General features: G+C 34.3%; 1 protein-coding gene across 1 annotated transcript in view; it reads right to left on the bottom strand.

Annotated features, from left to right (window-relative positions):
• The window catches only part of LOC100373185 (acyl-CoA 6-desaturase-like), a 65,786-nt gene extending 39,847 nt beyond the window's left edge, over nt 1-25,939 (bottom strand). The window contains exon 1 of the mRNA XM_006822611.3: nt 25,666-25,939. Within this exon, the coding sequence (XP_006822674.2) occupies nt 25,666-25,857 (192 nt within the window). The 5' untranslated portion in view covers nt 25,858-25,939. The remainder of the gene's footprint in view (nt 1-25,665) is intronic.
• Nucleotides 25,940-26,482: the final 543 nt, after the last annotated feature.

Below are 26,482 nucleotides of genomic sequence, written 5' to 3'. Positions count from 1 at the left end.
CAACCTGTGCTGCTGTGGTGGCAGCCCCAATTCGAAAGGAATGACCAGAATATTTCCTGGCATCGACTCCAATAATGTTAAGAAGGGAGCGAAGGTAATGTAAGAAACGCGAGCGTGACAATGGTAGGCCATCTCTAAAAATAAATAGGGGATCGCATGGTTTAACCAAAGGATTCCTGTGACGTCGTAAGTTGATATAAACCTGTAAAGCCTTAACTGGGCAGAGGCTATCATTACTACAGAGAGTGAGTGTAGTTCTCCTTCGGAACGGATCAGTCTTGGTCTTTTTCAAAGTTAAGTAGACCTGACTTGTATCCTTGAATTTTACATCCTCTACACATAAATGCACCTGGTGATCAAATTGAGTTGTGTCTATAGCAAACTCCCCACACCTGAGAAATCCAAAAAAAGCTACTAAAATGACTGCTTCTAATAAAACATCTGTGTAGGGGGTGAAAACTCCTTTCTTTAAAGCTTTGATCAATTGTGCCACAATGTTAGCTGTTAATGGAAGTCTCGCTCAACTTGGTTTTCCTTGCACACGCTTAATACTTTTAATTAGCAACTTTAATCTATCTAAAGGGCCGCCATGAAATGACCTTAAAGGGTTAGGAAGCCCTGCCTCAATATATTTAAATCTGATACCAGATAAATACAACTCAATAGTAGCAGCACTCAAATGCAAGTGTTCATAACAATAAGTGATAAAAAGTAAAAGTAAATTTTCAGAAATTGATGGCAGAAAAGGACTGGAAACAGGAACATTATTCATGGTTAAAAATCTGATAAACTGTGCATGACCACAATTGTACGCCTGCCTTGTTTTACTTGTTATTGCGAAACTCCATAAATGGTTGAATTGCTCATCTAAATTTGGGTTATTCTGTAAAACGATGGGCACGGAGTCTTGTGCTGTTGTGCTGCTGGTGCCAAGAGGCGAAATCTCTGAAATTGAAAGCGAGATAGTGAGTCTGCAATACTATTGTGAGCACCTGGGAGATGGTGGGCTAAGAAGACAAAGTTATATTGCATAGCCAATAAAGTTAGCCGTCTCATCAGCTTATTAATTATGCAACAGTGCCTGGAAGCTCTTCCCTTTCTAATAATATGCACTGTTGCAAGATTGTCACAATTGAAACTGATTCTGTGCTGTGACCACTGTGTACCCCAAAGCATTGCTGCCACTACAATGGGATACAGCTCAAGCAAAGCCATGGATAATTCATTATTATGTTGTGAATCTAACTCAACTGGCCACTTATCACAGAACCAGCTCCCTTTAAAATATCCCCCAAAGCCCACAGTGGATGAAGCATCTGTAAAGATATCAATGTCTGAGGCAAGTGTTACTGTACTGTGTAGAAAGAAATGGGCTCCATTCCAAGCTGCTAAGAAATGTTCCCACATAGCCAATTCCCTGCGACAATCTAAATTGAGAGAAATATGGTGATGTAATTTAGAAACCGAGGCTGCTAACTGTAATAAATGTGAAAGAAATGATCTCCCTGGTATGATTACTCTCGTTGCAAAATTAAGGTGCCCCAATAATGATAACAATTGTCGCTTTGTAACTGTATTCTTAGATGTAACCTCAGCAAACTTGGTCAATATTCGTGCTTTTTTATCAGCAGGTAAGAAAGCAGTCATGTCTTTAGAACTAAGCAAAATACCAAGATATTCAAGTTCCTGGGCTGGGCCTAGGGTTTTATGCTTAGCCAAAGGTATCCTAAGTAAATTAAAAATCATAGTCATAACTGCCATGGAACGCATAGCACTTTCTGCATGAACATCTATAGTTAGGAAGTCATCTAATAAATGCAGAATATACCTAATACCATATTTAAACTGCGCAATCCAACAGATCGCTGTGGACAGCATATCAAAAATTTTTGGACTGGATCTGCTGCCAAAAACCAGTCTAACGAAGAAATAGTAGTTACCCTGCCATTTAACACCATGCAGTTTCCAAATGGATGGATGCAAAGGAATGATTTTAAAAGCATCGGTGATGTCAAATTTGCACATGTGGGCAGTATTACCAACACACTTTAACTCTTTGATTGCGTCATCCACTGTAGAATAAGATAACGAGTATTTGTCTTTGTTAATAAGCTCATTGAGGCTAGGCACATGTGGCTTATCATGAGGGGAAGACAAGTCCACTATTAGCCTTTTCTTGCCTGAATATTTACCCACTGCTAACCCCAATGGGCTAATGCGATAAACATCAAAAGGGGGGGAACTGAAAGGGCCAATAAGGTAACCCTTGTCAATTTCAGCTTGAATAAGCTTGCTAATTACTGAGGGATTCTGTCTGGCAGTCAAATTATTAGGACACTCAAAAACAGATGTTGGGACAGCGTCAATGCCTGTAAGAAAACCCTCTCTAAGGCCTGTACATAATTCAGAAACAAAAATTTGATCAGGGTGTGCAGCTAAAGCTGTTTCTAAAAAGTCAATGTTAATTGGTGTGCTAGCTTGATGTGAGAGTCACTTTGAATCTTGAGACTTGTTAGGTGCTGGAGACTTAGTACATTTCCATACTGGATGATTCCCTTTACATGTTGAGCACAAATGTAGCAACGGACAAACCGCTCTGAGACATCCTTTATCGGTATTGAAATTATTGCATATTTCTTTTCCATTAAAGAATAACCTGAGTCTCCCTCTGATGTCATTGGTATTGGACTGTTGCTGCATATCACGACCCCGTTGTGATACAAATTGCCTGCGTGGGCAAAAATCATAAGAATGCAGAGTACTACTGCAAATAGCACATGTTGCTGCTTTACGGCCTGCAGTAACTCTGATAAAAATGTCATTGTCTCTAACTGACCAGTCAACCTTGACATTTTTCTGTTGGAGGTATGCTGCTGCCTTAGTTGTAAATTGGACATGGTAGTCATAAAATAGTGTACCCCCAAAGCTGTTAGCAATATCAATGATGTCTGATTCGTAGAGGTCCAACTCTTCACGTCTGCCAGGATATACCTCGCACATGATAGCTTTATATCTTCCAAAGGCAACTAAAAATTCGTTCAAAGTCAATGCTTTGTTTAAGCGTGCATCAGGATTGCCCTTAATTTTAATCTCATTACCCGCTAAGTCCATAATAGAACGACTTTCGTTAATTTCATGATCGGGGATTAACAACGCTGCTAAGTTAATGAATTTACCTTCCAAGATATTCTTTTTCAATGCTGGTGACACAGAAACTATCTTTGGCAAGTCATGTGATGCAACACCAAACTTCCTTCGTTCGTTAGTATTGCTATTGTCATTCCCATATAAGGATAAAACTTGAGCGGTGGCTGGTTGGTTGGTGTGCGATATGGGTCCAAGAGAATGCGACGACGCCATATTGTTAGAGTCTCGTCCGCAAAAAGTTTCAGTAAGATGTAAAACAGTTTGTCGCAAGTCCTCAATTTCTCGGCGAATAGTAGCCATATTATTGCCGTCACGATCCGTATTATTATTGCCAGATGACTCCCCACTCGGTGGTGACAGTAGGGGCGGGGTATTATTGTTAGCTGTGCCGACTGTGGTAGTAGCCGCGGTTTCAACACGATCATCGTCTACTCGGTTCAGTTCATAGACTTGGATTAAACTTTTTCTATTCATGCTCGGTGGCAGTTTCATTCCAAGTTGCCGCAACTTTTCGCGTAACACTGGTGTAGTCCAATTAACAGGGTTTTCGGGATCCAAAGTTGTTGTTCGTCGAGTTTTGCGTCCGGCAGTACCTTGGGTTGAACTCGTCGTAGGAATTTCTACCTCTTCTAGTGATACGGGATTGCTACCAACTTCGCTCGCCGTATTTGTGACTTCACGTCGCTTTCTGCCTCTACGGCGTGTAACCATACTGTGGCTGTCCATTTCACGATGAATTACTACTTCAGTTGCGGAAATTGAAGATGTGAGTGAATAAAACGAGAATGGCAGAAGCTCCGTAACACTTTCAGGCTACTTCCAATATGGCGCCAGAAACAAACTGATTGTGATGTTGAGCCACGCGAGAAAGTGCGAGATCTATGTAAATATCACGCGAGAGAGCATGAGATTTGAGTCATAAACATGGTTTAATATTACACATTAAACCTGTATTAACACATTCTGATTGGTCAAGTTTTCAACCATCATTTATAAACATAAACATCATACATAAACATTTAAAAAAGATTTCATAAGAAAAACATCCATGTCTTAATAAAATTGTTCAAAAATTGTAAATATGTTCAAACAAGAACAAATATATCCTTTGTTTAATATATTTCATAATCATCTGTGCGAGTGTAGTAGTAACTAATTAGAATAATACCACCAAGTCCATGATTTGAAACAAAATTAAACCTACTAAAGAGTTAGTTGTGGGAATGTTCTACCAAGGAAAAAAAGAAGAAGTGAAAATCAATTAATGTATTGTTGTGCTATATTTTCAGTGTGATTTAGTTGTTTATTGAAATGTATTATTGTATTGTAATAATAATAATAATCATCTTTATTGTTATCGTATCCTCTATGGGACTTTGATTGAAGAATACAATAAAGGTATAGCAATGAAAAAAAAAATTAAATGAGATTAAAAGAGTATAAAACAAAGGGATTAATAAAATATAATAAATGAAAGTAAATGTTTTTATTCATTTTGAGGCAGCTGGTAGTACTTTTTTCAGGTTGTTCTCCCTGATTTTAAAACAATCATCTATGTACTTAGCAATTTGAGGAGCTAATTTTTTACTACCATTGTTTAGTATTGCAACTATTTTTTCTTTGTCAGGAAGTTTTGGAGGTAGCATCAAATTTTTGAGAAGCTCATTTCTTTCTTTTTTATAGAGACCGCATTTAAGAAGGAAGTGCTCTTCATTTTCTATTTCGTTTAATTGACAAAACTGACATTGTATGTGTAGTTTAATTGTAGTTTATTTTAAAATGCTTTAATACAGCAAATACCAAAACTGAAATGTCAGATTTCATTAAGAATGTAATAAAGAATTATTCTATTCTATTCTATTCTATTCTATTCTATTCTATTCTATTCTATTCTATTCTATTCTATTCTATTCTATTCTATTCTATTCTAATACACTGCAACAAACTCGCATATTATAAACACTATTTATAAATAAATCAGAGGATCTATGAACTCTAATGCAGTTACAGATTGTATGAGCTTGCAAAGTGATAATAAAAATTTTGCAGATAAATGGGTGGTTCTCATTTCTGAGTGATATGGTATCAGGGCAAGCCAAGATAATTGTTTTAGAAATTGAATGGGACAGATTTCATGTGTATTTATAAATATATGCCAGGATCCATGACCTCTGATGATATAAGACATAATCTAAATCGCATTCAGATAGTTGTTGTTGGTTCAGGGTTACATAATTGAGTCAAGATGCCTGAACGACAATTCAATCGAATTCGTTTGATAAGAGGTTATATAGTTCGAGAGACGGTTGACATTCACTAGTGACAGGTATTAAATGTCAACATAGCCTGGTCCTACAACTGACCAAACGGCAGATTCTGCATAGTATGAAAGTCCAACAGGGGATACAATTCATTTCACTAGAATCAATCAGTTTAATATTCAGAAATTAATAAACACGTTCTTGTATTCTTCTGGGAATATTTTTATAATAAAGTACAGTACAGTACAGTCCAGACGTAACATAGCTTCCAATATGGCTATCAGTTGACTTTGTCTCTACATAAAAACTAACAATTTTGAAGATGTGAATTTTTGTCGTCAAAAATTTATATTTACTTTTATTTAGTATGTATATCTAAATTAGTATTTTGAGGCATTATTCAATTCAGCGGTGTCAACAAGTGGGGAAAATAGGGTTCTCCCTATCAGGGTGTGGAGTTTTTGATAATTCTAAGTTAAAATGGAACATTCTATGCTTCCTTGGGACCAAAATTACTATCAGACAGGTCACAGTTGAAAACTACAAGACATCTGACGAGCTTTCTGCAGCAATCTGTCAGTTATTTAGTGATAAATGTTACTTTTTCAAATGGGAAAAAAACACTATCCAATAGTGCTGTAAATATGAAACACATCTGACAATTGTGTAAACATCTCTGTAATTGAAACAGGTTTGAGTTGATGTACAATATATGTAGTATAGGTTACTGTGATTTGAATACCGAAAATGAAAAAGAACAACAAATTGGGGTCACCAGACAATTTTCCCCAAAGAACAAGCTTCTGGAATGTCACGAATTTGCATTTCTTGTTTCCATGGCGAAATTATTTATTCATAGCTCAAAATTTCTTCATGATGACATGGAGAAAAAAAAAAATGATATATTAATGTTGATTATTTTTGAATCCTAATAATGTTGAAACATTAAAAAAGTGAGCTTCCCATTTGTTCTTATATTTTATTTTTCACAATGCATTGCATATATCCATGCACACTCACACAGGGATTCATGATGTCTAAAAAGTAGCTCAGGAAATTTTGTCTAAAATGGCAACTAGTGTCATGGGACATTTCTAATTATTTGTCATGTTTTAGGTGTGGTGTAAAACAGTAAAATTAACAGAAAACACTTATGTTATGGCCTTTGTCTGAAATGATGGACAAATTTAGAACATTTTGAAAAAATACCTGCAAATTGCTAAATGTTCAGTGAGCATCTGAATCACGAGAACAAATTCAGAAGTACAACATTTGAACTGCCTTAAACCTTTGAGTGCTAAAATTATTTTGTGTCACTATTCAGAAAATAAAACAAGTTTTTCCCAAAATTTTGATCAAGATCTGTAGCAAAAGAAATTACATGTATGTTCACTTGGTTGAAAATTAGAAAGACTTAAAAAAAAAAAAAAAAAAAAAGCCATGCATGGCACAGTCCCTGTTAGTTATAAAATTTAAGATATATAATTTTGTTTATACATGTAGTAATATAGTTGGAACATAAACATGTCAGAGATTGGATCCAGAAGATGATGCTTGATTATGATGATTTTTTAACATTAAAATGATTGACACCTTGTATCTGATCATCCACATTTTGAAATATTGCTCTGGAACACCAGTCGGTCATTTTGAATACATGTATATATCTATAACATGATGTGAAACGAATATATAAAATTTGAACATAATTAGTTAGTCATGTCAGAGATATGGCTCTAGAAGCACATTCATTTAAACAAAATGGCCGCCAGTCAGCCATTTTAAACCGGATCTGAAAAATAAAATGACGTGCATCAAGGTCCCACAATGTCCAACGTATGTACCAAGTTTGAACAAAATCCATCCATAACTGCTTGATTTTGATTATTTTTAGCACAAAAAATGGGCATCATTCGGCCATCTTGAATCAGATCTTGAAACAAATTGATGTGCATATGTATAATACTATGGATGATGTATGTGTTAAGTTTGATTGTGGTTGGTCCAGGCATGTTTAAGATACAGGTCCGAATGCACACACAAATGCACAGACTCACGAAAGTCAATCCATAAGTCCCCGTTTTCGGACTACGTCCGAACGGGGACTAAAAAACAGGCAAATGGTAACCCATTCTGGGCGGGAAAGATTCTGGAACTCAAAAGGGTTAAACACACATTTGATTGTGAAAGCCATCTAATCATATTTGGCATGCCTGAATGACGGAAATCCATCTATAGAAGTGTTCACGCTACACGATGTGTGGGCTAAGATTTAAACCAATCTCGTATGTTTGCATATAGGATAGACCCAAATGCGTTCACGCACAGGAGGAAACAGTGGTTAGCTAAGGAACGCCTAATCATGTTGAAAATATACATTTAAGCTTCAGTCATTTTAACTATGATTATTCAGTACACGAACTTGGAAGGTATACTTGTTAGTTATACGGTTATAGAACAATACCAAAGCAAATTCAGAAAATGCAGATTTCTGAATAACAGGAAGTAGCACAGATTCTCATCGTCGGCTCATTTTTTTCTCAAGAACAATATTTCTAGATGTGCTTGCGTTGATTGTCATGTCAGAAATGGCACACTGAAATGAATAGTTATGAATATAATAGTAAATCTTCCAAATGAACATTGAATACAATAGTGCTTTTGGCGCTTAGCCCAAGCTAAGAGTTCACCCATACTTCATTAGCCCATTCTAAGGATCAGAACCAGGTCTTAAAAACTGGTCTGATTTAATCCGTACCTAGCATTTCTTAGCCAGTGCTAAGCGTTCACACACATTTTCTTAGCACAGGCTAAGGTACTTGATCTCTTAACCATGATAGGGAGCTACATGTATGTGTGTAAACGCTACTTATATCGACTCAAAATTAAACAGCCTTACTCACTGCCATAAAAGCTATAAGTGAATCAATGTCCATAGACATTTATCATCATGATGATTGTTCAGGGTACAAAAATAAATAGTGTTTCCTCTTAAAATAATATTTTCAATTTTCTGCAAATTGAGCATCTGATCCAATACAACAGGTTTCATACTGTAAATCAGGTGGAACCAAAATTTAATAAAGGAGTGAGGAACTAAGAAATATGTATCACGTTAACATTTGTTTTTTATATCCCTTAAATATGGCAGGGTTTATAACCTCTTTGAATGGTTAACTGCAGTAAAATCAGTAGGGTAAAATAGTCTTAAATATTTTAGCAAAAATATTTACTCACAATATTTGTTGAATTTTCATGCATTTTCGGTTGTTACTTTGATATGAATATATTTAAGTTGTAGACAAAATACACTGTTCAGTTTGCTTAATTGTATGTTTATTGTTATGATATTAAATTTTCAGGCCATGTATTGACAACTGTTATTGAAAACGTATACAAACAAGCAGCCTCTCGGCTGAGATAGCTCCGCTGTTAGCAATGCACATTTCAATTAAAGAACAGAAGGTATCATTAGAAAATGAACAATATGCATAGTATCAATGCAATGGGACTTGCTGTTTTCAACAAGAATTCAAAAATATCATTTTTCACCATAAATGATTGTGGTTTTTAACAAGAAGAAAATATCACTTTTTACCAAAAATGACAAAAATATTCACCAAAATTAGAGAATTAAAGATATCATTACAAAATGAATAAATCTGAGAGAGGTCCACATGTAGTACCTATATATGTAATATCAAAGCAATTGGACTTGCGGTTTTTAACAAAAAGTTGAAAATATCACTTTTTACCAAAAATGACAAAAATATTCATTAAAATTAGAGAACTAAAGATATCATTACAAAATGAACAAATCTGAGAGCGATCCACATGTAGTACCTATATATGTAATATAAAAGCAATTGGACTTGCGGTTTTTAACAAAAAGTTGAAAATATCACTTTTTACCAAAAATGACAAAAATATTCATTAAAATTAGAGAACTAAAGATATCATTACAAAATGAACAAATCTGAGAGAGATCCACATGTAGTACCTATATATGTAATATCAAAGCAATTGGACTTGCGGTTTTTAACAAGAAGTCGAAAATATCACTTTTTACCAAAAATGACAAAAATATTCACCAAAATTAGAGAACTAAAGATATCATTACAACATGAACAAATCTGAGAGAGATCCACATGTAGTACCTATATATGTAATATCAAAGCAATTGGACTTGCGGTTTTTAACAAGAAGTCGAAAATATCACTTTTTACCAAAAATGACAAAAATATTCACCAAAATTAGAGAACTAAAGATATCATTACAAAATGAACAAATCTGAGAGAGATCCACATGTAGTACCTATATATGTAATATCAAAGCAATTAGACTTGCGGTTTTTAACAAAAAGTTGAAAATATCACTTTTTACCAAAAATGACAAAAATATTCATCAAAATTAGAGAATTGAAGATATGATCATGAAATGAACAAATCTGAGAGAGGTCTACCCAAGGTATATATACACCAAGTATCAAAGCATTCAGGCTTGTAGTTTTCAAGAAGAAGTCGAAAAAGTAAAACATTGACACGGACGACGGACAATCACTCATATGATAAGCTCCGCTCGACAAAGTTGACAGCGGAGCTAAAAACAGAAATATCTAGCCAGACCAAACATTGCCTATCTGCAAGTCAGTGCCACTGTGCACAATATCCAGTGGTAGTCATATTTACGTCTCTTGTAAGAAACATTTGTGTGAACGCTAGATTATGGGATTTTTCATTCGTAATCACCAGGCGCATTTCAGGTCTATGTAAATTTTTGAAATTTTCTTTTTATTCTCCCATAATACATGTACTTTGACAAACACTTAATTTACTGTTTCCCCCAAAAAGGCAATTCATCTATTCAAAAGTACGGTTCATTTTGTGATGATATCTTCAATTCTCGAATTGAAATGCATGTTGCTGACAGCAGAGCTATCTCAGCGGAGAAGCTGCTTGTCTATTTATGAGGTTTAAGTGCAAAGGCTCCTCAAATCTTAGAACTTTACATTGTAAATCTGAGAGAGGTACACCTGAGGTAAAATATATGTAAAAAATTTATGCGTACGCCGTTCGACATCAGACACCGACAGACAATGGACACCGAGACACTGACAGACAATCAGTAATATGATCAGATCTGCTTGAAGAAGTCAACAGCGGAGTTAAAAACAAAATGAAATGTCAAATAAAAATTAGTAACTATTTGATGATAAATCTAAATTAGAACAGATACATTTTAGGTGTTCACAAACAAACAAACAGCAATTATCCTATCATTATTGATGTCTGTACGTAAATGCTGAAATTCTGGAAAAAAGAAAAAAGTGAATGTAGACATCTACAGTGTGCTTCCAAATAAGATGAAAAATAAAAAATACTACATGGGCGACATTTATCAATAAATTGCATGGTCTAACTGAAATTGGTGATACATAGAAAAATGAAAAATCTTTATTTTGTTAGGACTCTGTTGCCAACAATTCAAAAATAAAAAAAAACAATACTGTAAAATGACTAATTTTCACTGGGTTTAAATTTCACTGATTTACCATTTCAGACATATTCAGTGGGTTTTAAATTCACGATTTTATCATTTAGATAATGTGTTCTATGCACAATTTTGCATATTCACTGGGTTTTAATTTAGCGCATTTTTCCAGTCAGCGAAATAAACCAAATTAAAACCCAGTGAATAATTAACCCCTTTACAGTAAATTCAACTTGTTTATCATAAAATAAATAGCAACAAGTTAGAAATCTCAGCATGTACATTACCAATTGAAAATTTAAAAAAAAATGATGCATGGTTGCAATCTCTAAACATTTTTTCCACATATGATGAGATTATTCTTTTCTTATCAAAAAAAGAAATATTTCCCCATCTGCTATTAAAGTACAAATGATAGTTTGATTATCAAAAATCTCAAGCAAGTGTGTTAAGGATATTTTAAATAATAAACTATGAATTGTTTATTTAATTTACATGTTGTACATCTTAATAATGTGCTTGTGTTATGTTGAACATAAATTATGTATTAACCAGGGATTTTTTTTAAACAAGGGAACAGGGGCGCAGCGCCCTCATGCCATGGCCATGCGCCCCCTTACCCTGGGGTGCAGATTCTCTGGCAACCATGAAATTCTGATTGACCAGAGGTCACATGTGGCCAGTCTTCAACTGTGACCTGTCTGATAGTAATTTTGGTCCTAAGGAAGCCATAGAATGCTCCATTGTAACTTAGAATTATCAAAAACTCCACACCCTGGTAGGGAGAATCTTATCTCCCCCACTTGGTGGTGCCGCTGAATAGCAGTGCTCTCTCTTGCATTTTTTTTTTTAGAAAAAACCCTGATTAACTGCATGATGTTGTGTCAAATAAAATGTACAGCTGTACTATACTGTATCATAATAAACAATTGTGTTTGGCCGTGATCATCTACAATCACAGCTTGTATACTGTATTATTATATTTTGTACTTTCACTAGGCATTGATTAATAATAACCGGCATTATTTCCTTTATTGAATCATAAAATGAACTATGTCAGGGTGGCAGCAGTGAATTGAAAATGCAACATACTTTCATTTCATTGGCAAACAGTGCAGGTTCAATACAAATATTGACACAAAAAACAAAGCTGTGCAATTTCTATTTGAAAGCACAGCATATCAGTTCAATGCAACATGTATACACAATGTAAATAGCTTAAATATGACAAAGTGTAACATGAATGCTGTAACAGTGAACATTTCACTAGAGGTTTTACACAGACACAGGAAGTTAAGAATACTTTCACAATTTCACAATTACTCCTTTTTTCATGAAAGTTATTGGCAATAAAAATATAACCACATGCAACAAATAATTTCAGTACATTTAGGCATAGTCCATTAAAACATAGGGAGGAAAGGAGGGCATTTTAAGGGGCACATAATTTTAACAATGTTCATCAGATTATCAGTGTTATGGCATTATGACAGAAGTTAAAACAGTTGCATGTGCAATAAATCACTGAACATGCTGATCTCAAATAACCTTTGCGAATGTCAGCACGTTAAGCTTTTTTCACCTTCATCACAAAATCAACCTGTATAATTTTTCATATTTTGTCACAAATTTCACTCAAAATCTGTTGCCATGGGAACTATGTCTTAGGTCTGAAAATTAAGAAATTTCAGGAAACAGACATGAAAATATCAAACATTTTACAAGAAAATGTTAAACACACATAAAAAGATTGTTTAAAAAATTTACCAATTTAGCAATTAATTCTTACGGTTTTATGGAGTATAGTTTACGTCAATTGATAGACAAAATATATAGCGTGAACAAGGACCAAAATGAAGGCCCGTCCACCTGTCTAGACGGGCACATTTTAACTGGGACAGGTAAATGTACAAATTGCCTCCCCCGTGAACAGGTGATTAAAGATATCAAGTTTTTAATAACTGACTAAATGGAATAGTTCCTGTATTGCTAAAATGCTTTTAGAGTTTTAAATCTTATTTCTGTACAGGAAGCTTTACGGGTGCGTTTGAATGTCTACCTTATTTGGAAAATGTCAAATTAATGTCACATTCAAACAATTACAATGGACACAGTCACTTTGTGACTGAAATAGAATCATATCACTGCATGAATGAATGAATACTATTTGTTGGAATTTTGGGTTGTTGTATTTTACTAAATTAGTAGTACATTGTACCTTGGAAGGTAGTAGAAGTAAAGAGGATGCTATTGTTCTCTGTTCCACGATCAATTTGATTTATTTACTTTGTGAACATTCCCATAATGCAATTACATGAATAATTAGCATTCAGGTCATCTCAGAAATCACACAACGTGACCAAATCACAGATCCTTGTAAAGATATTCTATCCCAATAACACGTTTCTATGATCCTATCAGTGTCCTAGCACCATATCTCACACACACAACATATTTACAAGTCAGTTTGTCATGAATAGACAGGAAACAAAATGGCAATACTATTTCATTAATCACATCAGTGCACATGTAAACAACTGAACTTATCTGAATGTGTTAAATACATGGACAGTATGGGATTTTATCAAACTCCAAGTACCTGTCAATTATTACGATTTATTGTACTGTATCTTTGCATACTCCTTTCAAAGTAACTTCACAAAGTCTGATATGGAGCCCATGAAGTGTTCTATATATTATCCAACTTGTTTATTTTATTTGTCATGAAAACAATAAAATTTACTGCTTCATAGAAATCTATATATACTTGCATTTATTCCAAAACATATCTGTACTCAGATGACACAGAAGGGAAGTCAATGTGTTTATGTCTAAACTCTATTAACACACAAAAGAGCATCTCAACTACAATGTAACTGTTTAATTTGTTCTACGAAAGAAAAAAATGAAATGTAATTTGTTTTGCTTGAAAAGGATTACTAAAATGATAATAAATGATATAATATTATATAGTAATTATCAGTCATAACATAAGTGAAGTTGTTTCTGCATTTCTGTGTAAAACAGCTTCATAATGTATAAACACTGAGAATGTCACAACATTATGTATTCAAGACAAGTGTGGGTAGTTCAACGAAACCAGTCAGAGTTAAAGATGCCATATGGATGAAAGCTTTGGATTTTTAATACTACTGCTTTATGTTGCATGTTGATAAATACATTGGATTATGTTTTGTCATGAACTAAAACATTCCTGAAGCTCATATCCTTATATGAAACAATGCATGAGTGCATAATGGTTTGTTGAATACAATAACAATCATCACACATGTGAATTAAACGTTTTTCATTTCTTATTAAATGAATATTATACAGTACGCTTCAAAAACAAAATTGTTGTGTACAAAAGTGTACAATAAATCATAATCAAATTTGGTCCCACATCAAACAACAATTTTAGAAAATACATGTTTTCGTCCCTATTGCATCTTTAATCAACCATGATGGTACATTGTAAACAATGCTGGCGCAGTCAAGGTAATTCCTTCAATTGGCCGATTCCAACACAAGTCTATATTTTATCATTGTCATGCACATTCTGACAGTGTCACCATGCACAGTCACTTAGAAGCAGTGCGTGTTAACGATATACTCCACCTTCAGACCCTAGCTACCACTTCCTAGACAAAAATGCAAAAAAAGAATACCCCTTTTTTGACAATTTGCTAAAAATGTGTTTCCCTTCTCAGATTATTTCCCTTTTTGAGATAAGTGATGAATTATGTGAGCCATTTTTATTGCCAGAATTAAAGATTTGTATGGCATAAACAAAGTCCCTCTGGACTGTGGCATAAACAAAGCTTTTAAGGGGTTTATGAGCTTTATATCTATAAATTGTAAAGCCTTTCCCAGACACGAGAAGGAACCCAATTCCAGAAACTTGGGACTCTACATCTAGCATCTGGTAGCACATACTAATACCTCCACACCACTGCACCAATACCCTTCCCATCGAGAGAATTAATAACATCTGTAATGCTTTGAGTGAGGATAAAAATCACCAGCTAAATATGTACATTCACATTTTATGATGGTTAGTGAAAACAGATGTTATATTTTTATTCTTCCTCATACTGATTACAAATAAGCTAAATATACTTTGGGTTAGTGAGTGTCTAGTTTATGATCTGCAATACAGCCAAATTTATTGTACCATAAAATGCTGATAACAAGATATAAATTTAAAACAGGTGTTGAAGTCAATACCAAGCAATCAAACACTGAAGGCATACAATAAATATGTATTTTTTCATTTTTGATGGTTGAGTGAGTGAATGAATTTATTCTATTTTATTTTTTGTTTTGTAGGAATAAATACCATATGCAAACAAAGCCATGACAATGATATACAATTTGATTTATTCTCTCCAAAAAACAAAAGATTTATTTCACATCAGCATTTCATCAGTTTTCAAATTTGTCACTAGAATACTGAAAGAAAAGAACAAGATTTTACGAGTACAAATATTTTGCACATATCAATTGATTTTACTGAAACCAGATTGTTACAAATGTACGGCATATGAAAAAGGTTACCATATCACAAAAAATAAAAATGCTGGTTGAGTATTACTGCCATTTACAAAAATCCAATTTAAATATGTTTGCAATTACTGACTGTAAAGTATATGTACCATATCCAATGCATTGTTACAAATTTGACAGCAAATACAATAGAATTTGCTGAGTTCAAAGGTATTTACATTACATTCAAACACTTTCCTTTGTTTACATTAAACATGGCAACAATGTAGCACCATTAATTGGCGAGCAATTGCAAATAACATTAATCTTGTAAAATGATTTACGCTGGCACTTTGCACTATTATATCTCAATAAATTACGATGACAAACAAGAAAAGATTTATCACAAGAAAACTGCAAAGTAGGTACCGGTATTCAGGCAGCATAGAATCACATTCACTGGTTCCCGGCATCCCTTGCGAATGGCAAGTTGCGCACAGGTAACTAGTAATCGTCATATTGTTCCACTGGGATTCTGGCCCAAAAGCATGTGACTGAGTGACGTAATTTGAAAACATTCTACGTAAATGTGTCTGTAACTCTGTAATACTGCAATAAAGCCACATCCATTCATTTGTCTTCTAAGACTTCATATTTGAGGTTGTTCTAACATTTCTCGCGATTTTTGTGCAAAGTGATAATAAACAAAACAGTTTTATATTTGTGTAACTTTTGAGAGCTTAAGGAAAACCTTCTTTATATAAGGAACGACCACAAGGGTAAGCACTGACGTCAGGTAACCAAGGGAAATAGAATAAAGAACAAGAACGTGATGGACCAATCAGAATGCCAAAATCATTACTAGTTACAGGCCTCTTGTGGCTTGGAATGCTATAACACTTGAGGTGGGAACCAGCCAAAGAATCACATTTACCACTCCCACTGATATGATCACTGTGTGCACACATGATTAGACAATAACTCCATAGAATCACATTTACCACTCCCACTGATATGATCACTGTGTGCATACATAATTACACAATAATAACTCCATAGAATCACATTTACCACTCCCACTGATATGATCACTGTGTGCATACATAATTAGACAATAATAACTCCATAGAATCACATTTACCACTCCCACTGATATGATCACTGTGTGCATACATAATTACTCAATAATAACTCCATAGAATCACATTTACCACTCCCACTGATATGATCACTGTGTGCATACATAATTAGACAATAATAACTCCATAGAATCACATTTACCACTCCCACTGATATGATCACTGTGTGCATACATAATTAGACAATAATAACTCCATAGAATCACATTTACCACTCCCACTGATATGATCACTGTGTGCATACATAATTACTCAATAATAACACCATAGAATCACATTTTACCACTCCCACTGATATGATCACTGTGTGCATACATAATTAGACAATAACTCCATAGAATCACATTTACCACTCCCACTGATATGATCACTGTGTGCATACATAATTAGACAATAATAACTCCATAGAATCACATTTTACCACTCCCACTGATATGATCACTGTGTGCATACATAATTAGACAATAATAACTCCATAGAATCACATTTACCACTCCCACTGATATGATCACTGTGTGCATACATAATTACTCAATAATAACTCCATAGAATCACATTTTACCACTCCCACTGATATGATCACTGTGTGCATACATAATTAGACAATAATAACTCCATAGAATCACATTTTACCACTCCCACTGATATGATCACTGTATGCATACATAATTACACAATAATAACTCCATAGAATCACATTTTACCACTCCCACTGATATGATCACTGTGTGCATACCGTACATAATTACACAATAATAACTCCATAGAATCACATTTACCACTCCCACTGATATGATCACTGTGTGCATACATAATTACACAATAATAACTCCATAGAATCACATTTACCACTCCCACTGATATGATCACTGTGTGCATACATAATTACACAGTAATAACTCTATAGAATCAGATTTACCACTCCCACTGATATGATCACTGTGTGCATACATAATTACACAATAATAACTCCATAGAATCACATTTTACCACTCCCACTGATATGATCACTGTATGCATACATAATTACACAATAATAACTCCATAGAATCACATTTTACCACTCCCACTGATATGATCACTGTGTGCATACATAATTACACAATAATAACACCATAGAATCACATTTTACCACTCCCACTGATATGATCACTGTATGCATACATAATTACTCAATAATAACTCCATAGAATCACATTTTACCACTCCCACTGATATGATCACTGTGTGCATACATAATTACACAATAACACCATAGAATCACATTTTACCACTCCCACTGATATGATCACTGTATGCATACATAATTACTCAATAATAACTCCATAGAATCACATTTTACCACTCCCACTGATATGATCACTGTGTGCATACATAATTACACAATAATAACACCATAGAATCACATTTTACCACTCCCACTGATATGATCACTGTATGCATACATAATTAGACAATAATAACTCCATAGAATCACATTTACCACTCCCACTGATATGATCACTGTGTGCATACATAATTACACAATAATAACTCCATAGAATCACATTTACCACTCCCACTGATATGATCACTGTGTGCATACATAATTACACAATAATAACTCTATAGAATCACATTTACCACTCCCACTGATATGATCACTGTGTGCATACATAATTACACAATAATAACTCCATAGAATCACATTTACCACTCCCACTGATATGATCACTGTGTGCATACATAATTACACAATAATAACTCCATAGAATCACATTTACCACTCCCACTGATATGATCACTGTGTGCATACATAATTACACAATAATAACTCTATAGAATCAGATTTACCACTCCCACTGATATGATCACTGTGTGCATACATAATTACACAATAATAACTCCATAGAATCACATTTACCACTCCCACTGATATGATCACTGTGTGCATACATAATTACACAATAATAACTCCATAGAATCACATTTACCACTCCCACTGATATGATCACTGTGTGCATACATAATTACACAATAATAACTCCATAGAATCACATTTACCACTCCCACTGATATGATCACTGTGTGCATACATAATTACACAATAATAACTCTATAGAATCACATTTACCACTCCCACTGATATGATCACTGTGTGCATACATAATTACACAATAATAACTCCATAGAATCACATTTACCACTCCCACTGATATGATCACTGTGTGTATACATAATTACACAATAATAACTCCATAGAATCACATTTACCACTCCCACTGATATGATCACTGTGTGCATACATAATTACACAATAATAACTCTATAGAATCAGATTTACCACTTCCACTGATATGATCACTGTGTGCATACATAATTACACAATAATAACTCCATAGAATCACATTTACCACTCCCACTGATATGATCACTGTGTGCATACATAATTACACAATGATAACTCCATAGAATCAGATTTCCATCACTCTGGTAAAATATTTTCAGATTGGATGCTCGCTAAATTAAAGACTGTACATAATATGAGGTTATTACGATGATACCTCAAAGTATGCATGAAGACAGTACAGCGGCAGTATCGACCGACGCGCAGGTCGATGCGACAGCGTACTGTCTGAGTGCATATTTTGAGGTATCTTCGTAATAACCTTATTATTATACATCTTTTCCTACATCTTGGGAATGCAGAAATCTAAAAAGTTTAAACAGAATCAGCTAACTTCTTTGTATCGAGTCCATTCAACCCTGGTGGCAGCCATGTTTGTTTTTATTATTAGAGGACACTTACGTGCGTAATCAATCCATATTTGAAATTCGCATTTCCTAATATGGTAGGATGAAAATACCCCATAAAATACCGCAAAATTACGGCACGCTGCAACTTATGGCGTTACGATGACAGATGTATAATAATAAATATTATTTTTCATAACTACTTTAAACATGCATGTCACTTTGAAAATGTATAGTTATAATGAAATCATTTTACCATAGCAACTAAGGTAATAACAAAAACAAAATGAGTATAAATTGCAATTTTATCTGAAAACTCCATTATTGTTTCTTTTTCGGAATCCTAATCAGTGCTAAAAATTAACATTTAATTTTCAATTTGAACTGTCTGCTGAAATCATATTTACAAAAGATCAATTTACTAAAGCATGGAAATATTTGACTTCCTAAAATATTTAACCAATTAATCAACAATTTGTAGTCATTCCAAAAGAGAAAATAAACTTAATTTAGAAATATTAAAATGAAAATAATGTAAACAGACGTTATCTAAACATGTCTGGACAAATATAGTATGAATAATATATTGTTTATTAAAGTAGACAACTGTACAAGCTTATTAGCAGAATTATTCTCACAAATACTGCCTAGAGCTTTTATACCAACACTACAGCCCTCTAAGTTTAAAATGTTCCCTAGTATGTCTAAGAAGTCTGGATTGTAAATATAAAAAGCAAATTACGTACATAATGGGTTTATTATTTATTTATAATAACAATAAAAATGATAGGAGTTCATATTGAAAGGTAGGATTTGTAGCCTAAAGATAGACACATTTAACACTACACATACTAACATAGGTCTGATTTTAAGGTGTGTGACCTGCACCAGATGTCAATCATAATGGCAAACTAAACTTCCCACTCGATGAATGTACAGGTGTTGTAAACCAATCAAGAATTGCCACAATAAACTGTATGACATTTGCTATGTTCACACGATAGCATTCCATCGGAGCCGAACTACTGCTCCTCCACGGATTAACAGGAGATTATCTCCAATGTGTTCATACAGTCAGGAGCCGAACGAGAGCCGAGATCTGCCAGAGTTCGATTCAGTTTGACTAGAGCCGAACGGAACAGTGCCCTTGAATAATTAGTGACAGAAAACGATTTTAGTGTCGTCCTTGTGTTTTTTCTTTACATGGCATGATGCTGTTGAGCTAAGAGAAAAAAGAACCTGAGCATGGAGGTAGAAAAGACAATGACTGGTATTACGATTTAGGTACTAGTATCTTGAATAAACAGGAAACAAGGCAGCTAAAATGCGTTTAATACAGCCTATTCGCTCAAGTTATTGTCATGCAAAATTACCATTTTGTAACTATTCAACTGTAGTGATATCTAAACTACTAGGAAGAATCACAGATTCTCTCTATCTATCATAGAGGGACTATGGAAGAATCTAAACCTAACAGGAACACGTCACCGTACCGCGATCGGTTCTACGATTTTTATCTTTAGTGTTTTTAAAAAGCTTCCGTTCAGTTGCTCTTTCAAGTTTTTGTCGCATAATTTCGTACGCCATTTTTTGTTTCCCGTTGAGCTATTAATCTATCGCAATAATTTGTTACTATATATTAGGACGCGTACCTCTTATTCAAGCCGGAAATTGCATGAAATTATGAAAGATGTTGTCTTGAAATGAGAGGTTACTCGAAGAAGACGATTGAGGGCGTGATTTCGGCTCTGATAGTTGGGCCCCGATGCGCTGACACGATCGGAGCCATGTCAGGACTCAACCCTATTGGAGTTCAACTCCAAGGGTTTAGTGGAACAGAACTTGGCTCACGTTCACACGGGCATTTTTGCTGGCTCGAGCCGGCTCGAGCCATTGGGCTCCGATAAAATGCTGTCATGTGAACGTAACAATCATAGTTGTTGCTTAACCTTGTCACTACCATTTCCCTCTTTTCATCACATATTCACAAAATATTCCCATTAATAATCTGCATTTGCCTTCAGAAGATTGGGACAAAAATAGACACATTTTTCATAGGGTTTCTGCTCAGAATTATGACTAGCGAGAAAAGTCAATGATTCAAGGGACCCAGATATCTGGTGAGCCGATCAAGCCAAATCTGACATGTAACATCGTCTGATGTCCATCGAGAAAAAGAACCTCGTGATACAGTTGTGAAGGTGGATTTTCGATATACCAACGTGTGAACTCCAGTTACTTGTTACATGCAATTCCCTCTGGCAACAAATAACAATGGCTGCTGTATTTTGCTAACACGCATCACAACATGACACTCGTCAAGAAATTCAGACATTCATACACTCACAGTAGTCAGTCCTGGGCTTTTAATTATTATACCATGCTTGTTAATTTATGGAATCTATTATTTTCCTGGCCAGTTTATTTGTGTAATATTTTACAACTATATATTTGAAGAGTATTCTCTTTCTTCCTCTTGTTATATCGTTACCGACCTTGCTGTGGTGTGTAAGTTTTTGTCCTCTTCTCCTCTTACTGTAAAATCTGTATTAGAAGCTGCGGTTTCTATTAAAATGGTACAATGCAACAGAGGAGATGCAGCTTCTATTTTCTCATCTACACATATGAGAAAATGTGATTTTCAATTGTTCAAAAAGAATGGTGCGATTTCTATTAGGGATGCGGCTCCTAATACAGATTTTATGGTACTAACCGTGTATCTGCATTGGTGCATTCAGAAGGTCATGTTTAGCACTGAACCATTGCTGATGAGTGCCTGTACCAAGCATTATTTTTGTTGTATCTAAAACTATGATTTCACTTAGTTCATGTGTGAAGTCATAAGATATGTAAGATTGTTGGATGACATTGCATTGAACTATATGTGTCCATCTATCTAAACTATCCCTGTGTTACAGAAATTGTGCACATTAGGTGATGAAAAAACCTGCACACAAGGTCATAAAAGTTAGAGAAAATTTGTTACATTTAGTTTAGGTCGGCAATTGTTGACCCACATTTTTATTCGCTTTCATTGAATTCAATTGTCATTACAATCAAAATGAATGCCCAGTTTCAGAGTCTGATATGTGTCCTTAGTTTGGACACAACATGGTTCAAGTTAAACAAAATGTGTTTCTAAGATATAAACCCTAAAGGCATATTTATAGATTAGACAGTTTTGATTTTGGGCATGTAACCAGACTGAGCTAAGTACTGAAGAAAAGACGACCAATGGCGAGGTTTGAACTTTACAGTGTTTGAATACACCCACAGCTAACAGATTTTGATGTCAGTTATCAGCTGACATACCATTCATACCAGCTATCTTTGGAGACTTTCAGCAAAAGAAAGACGCCGAGTGGAAATTCTGGCTGGGCAAGAAATGCTAAATGCACTTATAGATAAGTTTGTGACTCTCAATCTGTAGATTGCTTGTTTGATTGGGCAGCTCATATGTGGAATTTTATGGAATATAAATTCTTTCTCTAGATAAAGATTTTATTTTAGGCAGCACTTTATATTCAAGAGGAGCCTGCTAACTCTGGTTGTATCCTATATCAAGGATTTATAAAAGAAGAGTATGTTTGTATGTTAACGAAATGTATTTATTTCACATCACAAGATTTTATTACAGACTTAAAAATAATAACATTAAGTGATGATAAAAAGCTACATTTTTGATAGAATTCTAAAAAAAATCTATAAAGATTTATCAAAGGTCAAAGGTCACAGGGATTCTACTACCCTTTCAAAATTATATAACATGGTGTCGTGTTTATATTATTTTTTTTAAATGAGAAGTGCTAATATTCAGAGTTTTGCAAGTGGATATCCTTGTTATGTATATTATTTCTGGAGGTCAGTCCAATCACAGTTACTAGAAAAACAGTTAGGAAACTCTTGGTTCGTTTGTCAGAATGCGTGTCTAGGTAAACAATGGGGAATTAGTGATCATAATATGCATACAATTGCATATTTGTTCGAAGACGATTCCATCGATTGGGGTTTTCTGTAATGTTTTTTTTTCCTAACAAATTTTCTAGATTTATTCAGCACTATCAGGATTTGGTATGAATAAATAAATACACTAAAGGTCAAAAGTCACTGGGATTCTACTGCCATTTCAAAATTATATAACATGCAACACTTAGAGAACTGAAGATATCATTAGAAAATGAACAATATGTATAGTATCAAAGCAACAGACCTTGCTGTTTTCAACAAGAATTCAAAAATATCACTTTTCACCAAAAATGACAAAAATAATCATCAAAATTAAGTAATTGAAGATATCACCACAAAATTAACAAGGTCCACATGTAATACCTATATATGTAATATAAAAGCAATCAGACTTGCGGTTTTCAACAAGAAGTCGAAAATATCACTTTTTACCAAAAATGACAAAAATATTCACCAAAATTAGAGAATTAAAAATATCATTACAAAATGAACAAATCTGAGAGAGGTCCACATGTAGTACCTATATATGTAATATCAAAGCAATTGGACTTGCTGTTTTTAACAAGAGGTTGAAAATATCACTTTTTACCAAAAATATTCACCCAAATTAGAGAATTGAAGATATCATTACAAAATGAACAAATCTGAGAGAGGTCCATATGTAGTACCTATGTATGTAATATCAAAGCAATTGGACTTGCGGTTTTGAACAAGAAGTTGAAAATATCAGTTTTTACCAAAAATGACAAAAATATTCACCAAAATTAGGGAATTATAGATATCGTTACAAAATGAACGAATCTGAGACAGGTTCACTTGTAGTACCTATGTATGTAATATCAAAGCAATTGGACTTGCGGTTTTTAACAAGAAGTTGAAAATATCACTTTTTATCAAAAATGACAAAAATATTCACCAAAATTAGAGAATTAAAAATATCATTACAAAATGAACAAATCTGAGAGAGGTCCACATGTAGTACCTATATATGTAATATCAAAGCAATTGGACTTGCTGTTTTTAACAAGAGGTTGAAAATATCACTTTTTACCAAAAATGACAAAAATATTCACCCAAATTAGAGAATTGAAGATATCATTACAAAATGAACAAATCTGAGAGAGGTCCACATGTAGTACCTATATATGTAATATCAAAGCAATTGGACTTGCGTTTTTTAACAAGAAGTCGAAAATATCACTTTTTACCAAAAATGACAAAAATATTCACCAAAATTAGAGAATTAAAGACATCATTACAAAATGAACAAATCTGAAAGAGTTCCACATGTAGTACCTATATATGTAATATCAAAGCAATTGGACTTGCGGTTTTTAACAAGAAGTCGAAAATATCACTTTTTACTAAAAATGACAAAAATATTCACCAAAATTAGAGAATTGAAGATATGATCATGAAATGAACAAATCTGAGAGAGATCTACCCAAGGTACATATACACCAAGTATCAAAGCATTCAGGCTTATAGTTTTCAAGAAGAAGTCGAAAAAGTAAAACATTGACACGGATGCCGGACGACGCCGGACAATCACTCATATGATAAGCTCCGCTCGACAAAGTCGACAGCGGAGCTAAAAAGTGCAATATTAAATAGAGTTAATACGCAACTGACAGGGTGTTAGCCAGCCACCAGTACATCAACTAAACGGACTGGCAACTTTGATTTTGGACTGGCAACTTTTTCCCATTTTTCTGCTTTTTCGTATTTTTCTTTGATAATTTTACCAAAATATATCACAAACCATCTACATTTTTCATGAAGTTGAATTGTTATGGACTGACACAAGTGTTTGTGTACTAGAATAAATTCACTTGACAACAGTATTATTATAGATTTTATATTGGTTCAAATTGATTATTATCAGTCAATCATTATAATCACAAACTCTGAAGCAATGTTATGCTTTAAAACTATCATATACTGGAGATAATAAATTGCTCCAGCTACGCGGATTGAGTTACGAAAACATAAGTTACAACGTTCAACAAAAACAAAATCTATAGTATCCATGACTCAAAATTCGATTAACTGTTAATTAAAGTTTCGATTACACTTTGAGCATGGGCGTGATCGTTTTAGTAACTCGATGTCCGTAAGTCGAACTCAATTCTGCATCTCCACATATTGCTCACTTTATTCACTCAATGTATTCGTTACTAAAATTATAAAAAACATTCAACCAAACGTGACTGAGAACTGCGTTGCCACGCTGTTGGGTTGGTGTTGTTGCTGTGTTATGGCGTCGTTCGCAACGTATTCGCCGTATCGTGGTGGACCGCTGCGCTGATTCACGAGTTGTCTCGTGTTTTACTCCTACAAACTACGATCGGATGTGTGAATGAGCTCGTTATCCAAGAGTTGGACGATAATGCGTTATAATTAGAGGTAATTAATATTTATTTAACGGTGACAGGTGTACTTACCGTTGCATCCTCTCCGGCATAGTGGCTGATGACACGCCGTCCACCCGGGTGCCGGTGGCACCATTCCGTGATGTCGTACACTTTGTGGTTAACAACGACCCATTGATCGCTACGTTGGTTGTGTTGTTCCAGCTCTTTTCTGGTAAATGTTCTCGTCACGCCGTTCCTGACATCGTCTCCGCCTTTCCCCATATTTCTAGCGAGTACTATCCCTGTTTCAGCAACTGTCGCGTCTGACACGAAGCACACTTACCGCCTATCGGCCAGGGTTCAAAATGGGGTGATGCGATTCGGACTAGACCATTGTAGAAAAGGGGTGATTCAATTTGCTTGTCTGTCACGTCTAGAGGGCGTTTTGAAATTGAAACAACAAACAGTCCCGAGCCAACTTTAAGAAAAATCTCACTGAGATGTCGTGTTTATGTTATTATTTTCATTTAATGAGAAGTGATAATATTCAGAGTTTTGGAAGTGGATATCTTTGTTATTTATATTATTTCTGGAGGCCGGAGAAGAAGACAGGGGACAAGAATGTGCTAATAGATCATATGTGTTCTTTTGAAAATATTCTCGTAAAGTTTTACTATTTTTACATCTCCTTTCTTCGCTTCAGACATTGATAATGTTAAAATATTTGATGTTTTTTATATAATAAAAGAGCGACAGTACTATCAACAAAAAAACTACTACCAACAAATTTACTACTGTAAATAATTTCTTTTTAGCTAACATGTAATTTTAGCTAATTTCCGCAATTTTTCTAATTGAAAATATAATATATCCTCACAATGAATATGTTAGAACTTTAGCTAAATTA

The sequence above is a fragment of the Saccoglossus kowalevskii genome, chromosome 22 (genome assembly GCF_978046115.1).
Source record: "Saccoglossus kowalevskii chromosome 22, keSacKowa6.1, whole genome shotgun sequence".
Lineage (NCBI taxonomy): Eukaryota > Metazoa > Hemichordata > Enteropneusta > Harrimaniidae > Saccoglossus > Saccoglossus kowalevskii.
Note: the sequence above shows the minus strand (reverse complement) of the source record. Positions and strands in the feature narration are given on the sequence as shown.